Here is a 12,850-nt window from a genome sequence, read left to right as displayed (position 1 = left end):
TCTGCATCAGCATGCATGTTGTCTTAGATTTTGCTGAGGCATAATGTTTGGAAATCTGTGAATCTCAGAATATGTCTGCAAAAGCTGGACTTAAGTGATCTGCAGTTGCCATTGGAGTGTTGTGTTGGGCTCTGAGGTGAGCCACCTTCACTTTAGCACAGATTACCTACAAAACCACCATTTAATTATAATCAACTGCTTCTAAGGACAATAAAATGGAATATACATATTTAATTACAATGAAATAGATTCATTTATTGCAGTGAATTAACACTTTTATACATCACAGAACATGAAAACTATCTTGGCATATATAATGAATGTATGTGTTTTACTACATTTGGACTAATTTTAAAAATGGCTCATTCGTCATGTAACTTATAACTCGTATGGACAGACAAAACAAATTTAGTTCTAATTCTATATGTACACGTATATGATACAATACTTACCTTTTCGCCGATGGTATTTTGACATTAAAATGCTGTAAGTCGGGATCTTTATGAAGACTTTATCTAATGACTTTGTTAAAAAGAAATATCGTTTCTAAAAAAAAAAAGTAAATTTAAACGTGACATTTCAGTAGTTGGGTGGAAGAGTGTGACCTGAATTGAAAAAGCATGACTCTCACGCCAAATGCGACAGGTAAGCAATCACCATCACACTCCCTATAAGTTTTCTGTTCAGTGTAAAATGATCAAAGCAACTGTTAAAAGGATCATCAAATATCGAAAGGTGAGAGCCGATAGGCATCACGGGCCTTGTGAAGATCACAGTATGTATAGGACTCAGTGATCGAGGCAGCGGTCTTTTGTCCATACACCGCCCGAATAACCATGTGTCATTCTCTAAAGAAGTACTTTTACAGTGGAGGTGACATGGGTTCTTGTTATAATTTCTGGCCATTTTCTCTTTAACGACTTGGCCAGGGACCGTAAACCAATGTCATTATAAAGGTTTTTGTCAAAGGACTTCCAAGAATCTCATGACAATGTGAAAGAAAACATCCATCATTATTTACTTTTTAAATGGCATTGTTGTGGGTTCGGGGATCGCAGGAAGAGTACTCGGACCCACTTCCCAGCCGATGACCCTGAAGCCGACAAGCCGCAGATAACTCCGCAGCACAACGGGTTGCGAAGCAACCACACACACCAGCTGCGATGCTTCATTTAGGCAGGATCCAGCGTCCCACTTCTCTTTACCTTTCTCGCAAATTAATCACCCCAGATGGGGAACCGTACTCTCAACGCCCAACTGCTGTTAAACAAAATGGCCAAGCCTTACCGAAAGTGGGACGTTTGCTAATAACTACCCATAACGGAATGACAGGACAGCACTCCCCGTCATTAGAATACACTCTAGTCTAACCCAGCATTTCTCAACCGGGGGCCCGTGGCCCCCCAAGGGGGTCATCGGCCTTCGACCGGGGGCCATGAGCGGACGCCAAAAAACTGCGATTCAGAATGCAGAAGCTTGTAATGTACAATTAAGGTGACGAGTCTCCGGTCATAGTGTCAAAGTAAAAAGGGTAGATGAGTTTAACCACGATTTTAAAAGAGAAGGCGGAGCCCACAGAGCATTCATAGTAAACCAATGTTTACAAAAACTTTAGAATTTTGTTTTTTTCAATTTTTTTCTCAGATGTCGAAGGTTCGAAAATGGAATGACAGCTATGTCAAGTTTGGATTCACAAATGTCAGTCGAGATGGCGTGGACTGCGCGCAATGTCTGCACTGCTCGGTCGTGATGTCAAATGCGTCACTACGACCTTCCAAACTTTCAAACCATTGCGACAAGATGCATCCCGGAAGTAAGGAAGATAATACCGATGTCTGTCTGCGAAACGATCACGATATGACCGTGAAGCGACACTTCCCAAATTTAGATTCCGGCCAGAAGAAAAACCGGCTCTTCAATCCAGCTACGAAGTGGCATACCGAATTGTGAAGTGCAAGAAGCCGCACACTATTGCTGAGGACCTTATCAAGCCATGTACAGAGAAAATGGTGGAATTGATGATCGGACCAGAGGTGAAAAAGAAGATCTAGCAAGTTTCGCTCTCTAATGGCACAATCCGACGACGGATTGACGACATGGCCGCTGATGTGTGCCGTCAAGTTTGCTCCGAAATCAAACAAAGCATGCTCCAGGCTAGCCTTCAATTAGACGAGTCTACCGACACCGCCCTGGAGAGCCAGTTGATCGCCTTTGCTTGCTACGAGAGAAAGGGAAAGAAGGAAGAGTTCTTGTTCTGCAATACCCTACCAACCACAACGACAGCGGCAGATATCAAAGCTATTGTGGACTCTTTTTTTTTGAAGCTAATGGACTCGGTTGGCAGAATTTCAAGCACATTTGTACTGATGGTACAAATGTACTGATTTGACATTTGTACAACAGCCCCAGCGATGGTCGGCGTCAGAGGAGGGTTCGTCACGCTTGTGAAGAACGAATGGCCCCATGTGACGTCCTCCCACTGTTCGCTACACCGATACGCGCTTGCGTCAAAGACTCTTCCGCCTCGTTTGCTGGAAGTCATGGACGTCACGGTCAAAGTGATCAACTTCATTCGTGCGAAGGCCAAAAATCATCGGCTTTTCCAACTCCTGGCCAACGAAATGGGAGCGGAACATGTTGGACTTCTGTTCCACACCAAAGTCCGTTGGCTATCGAGGGGGAAATGCCTCTCTCGGCTGTATGAACTCCGGGTTGAGGTGGAAATCTTCCTGCGAGACATCGAAAACAACCTCCATGTCCACTTCGACAATGAAGAGTTCGTCATGATGCTCGCCTACCTGGCCGATATATTCGGCCGACTCAACGAAATGAACCAGTCCTTGCAAGGCCATGTTGTGACGGTCAGTGACGTTCAAGACAAGCTTGCCGGACTGTCTGCGAGAATGGAAGTCTGGCAGGCACGAATCAAGGCCGGGTCCACTGCCTCGTTTCCTTTCTTGGACGAGCACCTGCAGACGCAGAGGATTGAGCTTCCCGTCAGCATCAAAGATTGCATCACGAGACATGTCGACAATCTCTCAGTTGAGTTCAAATCGTATTTCGACGATGCACCGTTGGATTTTCCGTGGCACAAAGACCCGTTTAACGCCAAAATTGAACCTACTGAAGACGAAGCAGAGGAGCTGGCAGAGTTGAAGGTTTCAAAAGCAATGAAGCTGGTCTTCAGTAACAAAGAAGACAACTCCACCTTCTGGTTGTCTGTTCAGGATGCGTATCTACTACTCAGCAAGAAGGCATCCGTAATGCTCATTCAATTCGCCACAACATATCTTTGCGAATCTGGATTTTCTGACCCTGCGACCATTAAAACGAAATCCAGAAACAGTCTTGACGTTGGGAACGATATTCGCCTTGCTGTGTCCAAGACGGAGCCGGACATGAGGCCTCGTCAGACAAGCCCAACAGCAAGTGTCTCATTGATTGTATTGCTTAGAAAAATGTTTACTTTGATTTATCTTTTAAGACTGAGTAAATAAATTTCATAAAACGAAATCTGCATCTTTTCTTGAAGGGGAGGGGACCACGAATGTTGAGCGACTCGGGAGGGGGGCCATGGGCCACCAAAGGTTGAGAAACGCCACTCTAACCAATGGAGCAAAGACCATCGGGCCATTTGGAAACAGTTTATAAAGATCAAATGGACACTAATTTACAGACAAACAGTTCACAAAAGATTTTAACCCTTAAGCACATCAGCCCACTTAGTCAGTCAACTTAGCACGTTACGGCAAAAGTAAGCACTTCATCCACTCCGGGAAATGAGATGGACTGAGAGAAGAAGAAGGTTGGGCTTGTTGGCGACCCCTCACTCACCCGATGCAAGCCTATGGGCTTACGTTGGTCCCACCATGAAACAAGTAAGGGGAGAAAGAAGGGGGGTAATGATGTGGTGCACCATGTGGGGAGAAGTCCAGGTGAATGTTCATCTTGCAACAGAGGAAATTGTGAATGCGAGTCAGTAACCCTGCACTGAACAGGTCAAGGGTGTAATGGTTGAATACTCTGGTGCAATCCAAGTGAACAAATTAGAAGCAGGGATAGAAAGAGAAAGAGTGTGAGTCAGTGAGTCGGCTGGTGCATACAGGGAAACTACACAGCTCATCAACTCTCTGCACCACAGCACCAGCCTGTTCGTTCTAGCAGAGGATATGCCTCGACTCCTTCACTTTCCGCGGACACGTAACAGCTCCGAATCATGGAATTCTTGTGCTTATAAAGTTCCGCAGGGAGGCATGGTTCTGAGGCCCACACCTTGAATGCAGCTTGAGCTTCAGTGGTGCCGTCTCACCATTGGTGCGCTCATGTCGCCATGCTGCACTCATTTGCCGAGCCCATGGTTGGTCAACAAAGCTCATGACCAAGCTCGCCAATCTGTGGCACTTTGTTCTGCTGCTGCATGCTTATTGATGAGATTCACACTCCCTGTCCACTACATGATGTGCTTGCTTGGATTTGTAGCGAGTTGCAGTGTGGCTTTTGTAAGGTGCAATGTTGTGTGTTGCAAACATACACGGATGCGCTGCAAAGAGGCGTGGAGAGAGGGGAGAGCCAGAGGGGGGAGAGGGAGAGGGGGGAGAGAGAGGGGAGAGAGAGAGAGAGAGAGAGAGAGAGAGAGAGAGAGAGAGAGAGAGAGAGAGAGAGAGAGAGAGAGAGAGAGAGAGAGAGAGAGAGAGAGAGAGAGAGAGAGAGAGAGAGAGAGAGAGAGAGAGAGAGAGAGAGAGGGAGAGAGAGGGGAGAGAGAGGGGAGAGAGAGGGAGAGAGAGGGGAGAGAGAGGGGAGAGAGAGGGGAGAGAGAGGGGAGAGAGAGGGGAGAGAGAGGGGAGAGAGAGGGGAGAGAGAGGGGAGAGAGAGGGGAGAGAGAGGGAGAGAGAGGGGAGAGAGAGGGGAGAGAGGGAGAGAGAGAGGGGAGAGAGAGGGGAGAGAGAGGGGAGAGAGAGGGAGAGAGAGGGGAGAGAGAGGGAGAGAGAGGGGAGAGAGAGGGGAGAGAGAGGGGAGAGAGAGGGGAGAGAGAGGGAGAGAGAGGGGAGAGAGAGGGAGAGAGAGGAGAGAGAGGGGAGAGAGAGGGGAGAGAGAGGGGAGAGAGAGGGGAGAGAGAGGGGAGAGAGAGGGAGAGAGAGGGAGAGAGAGGGGAGAGAGAGGGAGAGAGAGAGGGAGAGAGAGGGGAGAGAGAGGGGGAGAGAGAGGGGAGAGAGAGGGAGAGAGAGAGAGGGAGAGAGAGGGGAGAGAGAAGGGGGAGAGAAGGGGGAGAGAGGGGGAGAGAGGGGAGAGAGAGGGGGAGAGAGAGGGGGAGAGAGAGGGGGAGATAGAGGGGGAGAGAGAGGGGGAGATAGAGGGGGGAGAGAGAGGGGGGAGAGAGAGGAGGGAGAGAGAGGGGGGAGAGAGGATTTAGAAAGAGAAGAATTACAGGGGCTTCCAATCTAATACACAAATGCAACACATTTCCCTTTCCACTGATGTGAGAGGAGAGGAAATGTAGATAAACAAAATTGCTACAGATATAACTACACTAGGGAACCCGAACCATTGTGTTGTATGGGTCTCCCTTGGGTCTCAGAAAACCATAATATTTATATATGCATCAGAAAAAAGATAATTCGTTTTGGGTTGTTTATGTTGTAAATCCACGTGGTTTGCACATATTTAATGGGATTGTGAGTTGTGCAGGTGACCATGATGGCACATGATATCTCGGAGTTGTTTTGATCGTGGTTTCTATGAAGTCGGTGATAGCATGGGGAAGGCGGGTGGAGGGGGTAGCAATAAATATTCCGCTGTTTCAATAAGGTAATGAAGAAATATGTAATTTGCTATTATGAGTGGGAGAAGGGTTAGGTGGGGAGGACAGAGTTGGGAGGGGGGTGGATGAGGCTTTGTGGAGGGGTGGGTTGAGGTCTGTCAATGGGGGTAGGGGTGTTGAGGAATTGTGGTGGAGAGACATGGGGTGGGTGTTTGCAAGCTTTAAGTGGGGAGGGAATTGATGCCTCAGGGTTGGGAGAGGGAGGGTTTTGGGGCACAGGGAGGTGGAGATCATAGATAGGACAAAGTTGAGAGGGGGTTGATGAATTGGGGAGGAGGTGGAGGAGTTGTGGAGTTGTGGAGAGGGGGTATGAAAGCTGAGAGTGGGGAAGGGATTGCCACCTTAGAGATGGGAGGGGGGTTGATGACCTGGGATTTGTGAGGTGGGAAGAGAGTTGGGAAATTGAAGTCACATTATACATTGGCGGATGTTCCATGGGGCTCTGCGAGTTGAACATTATTCCAGAAACTGCACCTGAAGCACAATCTTGTAATCGATTTTTGTTATTTACAAAGTTTAAATTTACAAAAGTACAATGTGACAAATGGTAGATGGCAATACACTGACAATGGGGAAGTTGACAGAAGGTGGGAATTACCGTACAGGATGAACTGAGAGAAGTGGGAAGGAAACAACAACCCACATAGATTTACCTGGTGCTGCCGTAGTACTACCTCGTTCAATGGTAGATGTACTCAGTATCTCCATGGTTGTCTCAGTTTCTGTAGGAATCGTTTTTGGAGCAGGTGAAGTTAACTCCCTTTATCTGACGTTTTAAACTTACCTAATATGTGTAAAAATGGTGAGATTATCTAACCATATTCTGGGAAATGTGAAAAAATCAAAAAGATGTTCAACATTGGTGAGATTATTGAACATTATTGCAGAAACTGCACCTGAAACACAATTTTATAATCGATTTTTGTTCTTTACAAAATCTAAACTCACAAAAGAGCAATTTTACAAATGGTGGATGGGAACGCACTGACAATGGGGAAGTGGAACATGCAGACATAAGGTGGGAATTACTCAACAGGAAGGACTGAGTGTAGTGGGAAGGAAACAACAACCCACATAGATTTACCTGGTACTGCTGTACGAGAGGTACTTGGTGCTGCTGTAGTACTACCTCGTTCAACGGGAGATGTACTCAGCGCTGCTGTGGTTGTTTCAGGCCCTGTAGAAATAGGTTTTGGAGCAGGTGAAGTTAACTCTGTGTCATATCATTGATTACACTGAACAACAAAAATTTTTTACTGGAGATGTGTAAAGTGATTTAGACTAATTTGGGTACGCTGATTTCAAAAATCATAACCGTTTTGCTGTATCACGTCAGGATTTTCAGTAACAGAAATATTCCCATTGCCTAGAAGTCAGGATTTCAATGAAATTTACAAAAATTCATTTATTCATTTATTTCATCATGAATGCTTCAAAATTATAGAAATTACAGAAAAACTCCACTAGAATGTAATTAAAAATGCTTTAGGCATTTGGCTTTGCGTTTGTGCTGCTCTGTGTCAGTTTCACGATGCAGGAACCAGCAGAAATCGCCCATCATGTTCGGGTTGTGCCGCCCTTGGTAACGCGTCTCCATGAGTGAAATCTCTTGGTGGAATCGCTCGCCGTGCTCGTCCGAGACTGCTCCCAAGTTGTCAGGGAAGAAGTTCAGGTGCTGGTGTAGGAAATGGATTTTCAGGTACATCCTGGAGCCAAGTTTCCTGAAGGACTCCAGCAGCTGCTGCACTATTTCTTCATAGTTGTCCGCACGCTCGTTCCCCAAGAAGTTGTCCGTCACAGCTTTGAAGCTCCACGCTGCCAGCTCTTTGGAGTTTAGAGTTGTCGGAAAAGTTTTGTCCTTCATAATCTGTCGGATTTGCGGTCCAACAAAGACACCAGCCTTGATCTTGGCCTCCGACAAGGTGTTGCCAAACTTTTCCTTGAGGTATAAAAACCCACGCCCATTCAGATCCATTGCCCGTACAAAACTTTTCATCAAGCCGAGCTTTATGTGGAGTGGTGGAAGGAAAACCTTGGCTGGGTCGACAAGGGCGACATGCTTCACGTTGTGTCGACCAGGTACATGCTCTTTTCGCTCTTCCCAATCTTTCTTCGTCCAGTGATTCTTGTCGTCTCTGCTATCCCAGAGACAAAGGAAGCACATGTATTTCGTGTAGCCTGACTGCAGCCCTAACAACAGCGCCACCACTTTCAAGTCTCCACAGATGTGCCAGTTGAAGTCATTGTACTTGATGGAATCAAGCAGCTGCCGCATAGTCTCATAAGTCTCTGTCATGCCGAACGCGTCAGCCAGTGGGACTGATGGTTTCTCGTTGCCATTGTGGAGCAAAACAGCCTTCAAGCTGTTCTTCCCCGAGTCGATGAAGAGGCGCCAGTCTGCAGGATCGTGATCACACCCAAGTTCTTTCAACAGACCGTTGATGTCACTGCAGAATGTCATCGTGTCTTCCATCTCAAAGAACTCAGCCATGTCTCTGTGACGTGCTCTGAACAAGGATATCTTGGTGTTAGGTTCAAGTAGATTCCACTGCTGCAGCCTTGATCCAAGCAGCTCTGCCTTCGCCTTTGACAGCGAGAGATCTCTTACAAGATCATTTAAGTCTCCCTGGTTCAGAAGGTGTGATTCTTGAGTGTCGGGTTCAAAAGGTTCATCATCACCATCTTCTTCACCACTGCTTACAGCTATGTTCTGATCAGCTGGAGGTGTTGGAACGAGGTTCTCGTCATCATGAGGCACAGGTTTACGAGCAGAGACGCAGTCAGCGTACTTGATGTGACCTTTATTCTTCTTGTTGAAGCCGGCGATGCTTGTGCAGCAGAAATAACAATCATCATGATGATTCTGCGGCTCACGCCATATCATGGGCACCGCAAATGGCATGCTCGCGCGCTTGCCCACCAACCACTGAGTCAAGGTTGTGTGACAGCTTGTGCAGCAGATGTGTGGTGCCCAGCTCTGTTCTTGGTCCCCCACCTTACACCCGAAGTAGTGAAAGTAGGCGGCCTTCATTTTCACTGCTGTAGATATACTTCGCTGTTGATCTTTTTTGGTATACCGACCACAGACATAACAGAAGTTGTCAGGATGATTGGTACAGGAACGCCTACTCATCTTTATCTGAAAGAAAGAAATATAACACAAGTTAACAACAATTGTACGAAATAGACATGTTAAAGACATATGTAAATTTCATTGAAATCCTGACTTCTAGGCAATGGGAATATTTCTGTTCCTGAAAATCCTGACGTGATACAGCAAAACGGTTATGATTTTTGAAATCAGCGTACCCAAATTAGTCTTAATCACTTTACACATCTCCAGTAAAAAAAAAATTTTGAAATTTGTTGTTCAGTGTTATCATCCTTGGTCCCCTACACTGTCATAGATTACAATTCCAAATCCTTCCATTACCCACAGTTCACAGCGATATTCAAGATTATTACTGTACCATTGGTTGTGTAAGGTTAGATCATCGACTAATCAACTAACTCTGACCACACTCTCAAAACCTTTGATCTGCAGATACATTGTGAACTTGCCATGGTCGCACAATGCACAAAGAAGGTCCTGAGGGTCCATACGGCGAGTCATCTGCAACGTATGCCCAATGGTGCGGGGGGGGGGGCTCATGGGGCCATTGCAGCTGCCTCTAACATGCATAGCTTGCTTTGGCGAATCAACACTGATTGCACAAACTGCTGCTACGAGGCTCCAACTTCTGCTGGAGCTGGATCTCTGGGTCACATCTCAAGTCCTCTTCATCCCCTTCAACCCAGTGTTATCTGCAACCCCGTGTCAGGCCCAAGCTCATACCTGCCAAGATCTACCTTTTCTGCAGCTCAAGGAGCGCCTAGACTGTGTTTTCTGTTGGGTGCTGCTCTATCTACACCCTGACCTGCTTATCTTCTGGCCTCGGGTAGCACATCTTTTCGATTTGTGACACCTTCTGATGAACAGGCCATGAATTAAATGGAAAACACACTCACTAACCTGGCTGGGACACTTGAAATGGCTGTCATTCAGCATTCTTCTCCTATGAGTGCTCGCTGCCATTATTGATTGAACTTGTGTAAGGGATATCTTTTCTCCTCTCGAAACGGGTATGGTCAGTAATGTTTCCCTTTCCCTCCCCCCCCCCCCAATCAGCTCATTCCATTGTTGAATTGCCAAATGTCTCACCCTCCCATATTTTGGATATCAAATGAGTATGAGGGATTGCTTCCGGATTCTAGTTCGTGAAGTTCATTTGAATGCTTCAGTGAATCATTGAACGTTCTTCCTCCATATATACAAAATTAAAGATTCTCTTTTGTATGCTGATCCATCGAGTGGAAATTTAGTTCTTTTCCACCACAATTTGGTGCCTGAACAGGGACTTGTGGTGGAAAAGAACTCAATTTCCACACTTTGAAGAAGGGGAGAATGTCATCAATTGTCTCATAGATTGTCATTCCAGATCATTATATTACCCGTAGTTCATTGTGATATTAAAGATGGACAATGTACTGTCTTGTGTGGTTTGATGATCACAGAATCAACTATGGTAGCCATATTAATCTTTATTGTTGCATCATAAGGATGATTATTGTTGCTGTATTATGCGTTGGGATTAGGAATGCATCTGTGTTGTTACAGGTTGTGCTATTTAGCTATCTTATACAAGGAAATACAAGGAAAGCAGACACAGGTGGAGGGCAGTCAGCCCATCATGCCTGTATGAACACCATACTAATTTATCAAGACAAGATTCAAAGAAGAAAATGCAATATATTTTTTATATCTATTAATTTAAAGTTTTTGTAGTTTTGTATTCCCCCCCCCACCCCCATCCCTTCAAGGGAGGGGGCATGGGCTTGGTTAAAAAAAAACACATCAACCACAGAACACCCCTTGACGAGACCCCCACCAACACATGCACACAATCACCCATCAATGCTCAAACTACCCAAAAATCCTGTCAACATCCTTAAACCCCTCTATCTCCATAACTTCCAGGTACCTATCGAATTCTATTTTAAACTTATCTACAGTTTCTCCTACCACTATCTTTCCAGGAAGGCAATTCCATGGATCAACTACTCTGAGAAAAAACCCACTGCCTTACTACCGTCTTAACTCTCAGGCTATGGCCCCTGGTCCTATCACTGTCTACTCTGTTGAACAATTTATCTGCACTTAATTTATCTTTAGCTTTCATTATCTTAAACAAATCTATCATATCTCCTTGTAACCGTCTCCTTTCTAGTGAATAAAGCCCTGTCTCCTTCAGCCGCTCCTCATAGCTGAGGCAAGCTTGGCCCGGAATCAATCTAGTAGCCATACGCAGAACCCTCTCTATGGCATCTATGTCCTTACTGAATTGTGGTGACCAAAACTGCACACAATATTCTACATATGGCCCTCACTAAATTATTGTACAATGTTAACACCACCTCTTTTGATTTATAAATAATCCCCCTCCTTATACAGCCTAAAACCCTATTTGCTTTACCTCTAGCTGCCTGGCACTGCGCTGCCCGCTTACCTCCAATATCTATTTACCACCTCCAGATCATTCTCCTGTGTGACACACTCCAAAATTACCCCTTGCATCCTGTAATCTCTATTTTCATTGCTCTTTCCATCCCGAACACCTTACACTTGCTCAGGTTAAACTCCGTCTGCCAATCTTTTGCCCAATCCATACAAGTATCAATACTCTCCTGAATCTGATCACCACCCCCTCTGCTATCCACCTTACCTCCAAGCTTTGTGTCATCTTCAAATATGGAAAGCTTACTCTTCACCCCACTATCCAAATCGTTGATGTAAATAATGAATAGTAATGGTCCGAGTACTGATCCCTGAGGTACCCTGCTACTTACATCCTCCCAGCAAGACATCCTCCCACTCACAGCCACTCTTTGCTTCCTACCACAAAGCCAGTTTTCAATCCAATTAGCTACTTGTCCAGCCACTCCAGAAGCCCTCACTTTGGCTACCAATTTCCGATGTGGTCCCTTATCAAATGCCTTCTTAAAGTCTCGATATACTATGTCCACTGGCTTTCATTCATCCACCCAATCAGACACTGCTTCATAGAACTCTAAAAGATTTGTTAGACAGGAACTACCTTTGGTAAAAAAAAAACCTTAACACAGATATACTTCACCACATTTAGCTATTTTGACATGGATTTCCACCTTAACAAGGATTTCACCCAATGTAGAAAACACCCTTGTGGAGTGGGGCAAGTTAAGTCACTACAACCTCCATCATGTGACTATTAATCTTCCTGTTAAGTTGTGTTGAGATTGGATAAGCAATGACCGAATGTATCACGGTCATAAAGACAGACCAGACACGAAATTGAGTATTTTAGTTTGATGTCGAGGTATGATGAAGGATGCCGGATTTGGCACGACAGAGGATACCCATTCTGTAATTGACTTTGAAGACCAGCAGTGATAAATGGTCTGCAAAGGAGAGGTCATAGGTCATAGTGAGGTTTAGAATTTTGAAAGATTCAAACTCTTCCAGTGGTCGATTGTGGAAACAGATCGATCATCAGCAGATCGACAGATAGATTTGACATAGATTCAAAAAAGAATCTGAGGTTTCCCCTGATTGAAAGACAAGTTCTGAAGATTAGACAAGTTTCTGATCCTTTCAAGATCTGTAGGACTGTCGGGATGGAAGGTTGTGCTGTCGCCTGTCTCTGGGACACAGAAGAGGATTTGCAGAGCACATATGTAATATATATATATATATAAACATACATATATATATATATATATATATAAACATACATATATATATATATATATATATATATATATATATATAAACATACATATATATATATATATATATATATATATATATATATATATATATATATAAACATATATATATATATATATATATATACATATATATATGTATATATATATATGTATGTTTATATATATGTATGTTTATATATATATATATATATACATATATATATATATAAACATACATATATATAT

At 44.5% G+C, this 12,850-nt stretch overlaps 1 protein-coding gene across 3 annotated transcripts in view; it reads right to left on the bottom strand.

Annotated features, from left to right (window-relative positions):
- Positions 1-12,850, bottom strand: part of LOC147025293 (enteropeptidase-like) — a 381,080-nt gene that overhangs the window by 343,898 nt on the left and 24,332 nt on the right. For all 3 annotated transcript variants that reach the window (XR_015059442.1, XM_085886159.1, XM_085886158.1), the window contains 2 exons: positions 6,903-6,995; positions 6,472-6,540 (listed from right to left, as the gene is read on the bottom strand). Coding sequence is in view for 2 of the 3 variants with exons in the window: in XM_085886158.1 (XP_085742284.1) it covers positions 6,472-6,540; positions 6,903-6,995 (162 nt within the window). In the remaining variant the exon portion in view is untranslated. The remainder of the gene's footprint in view (positions 1-6,471; positions 6,541-6,902; positions 6,996-12,850) is intronic.

Source organism: Eptatretus burgeri, chromosome 6 (assembly GCF_056783735.1).
Source record: "Eptatretus burgeri isolate ZD-2024b chromosome 6, Ebu_testis_v1, whole genome shotgun sequence".
Taxonomy (NCBI): Eukaryota; Metazoa; Chordata; class Myxini; order Myxiniformes; family Myxinidae; genus Eptatretus; species Eptatretus burgeri.
The sequence above is the reverse complement of the archived record's forward strand: the minus strand, read 5'-3'. Positions and strand labels throughout refer to the sequence as shown.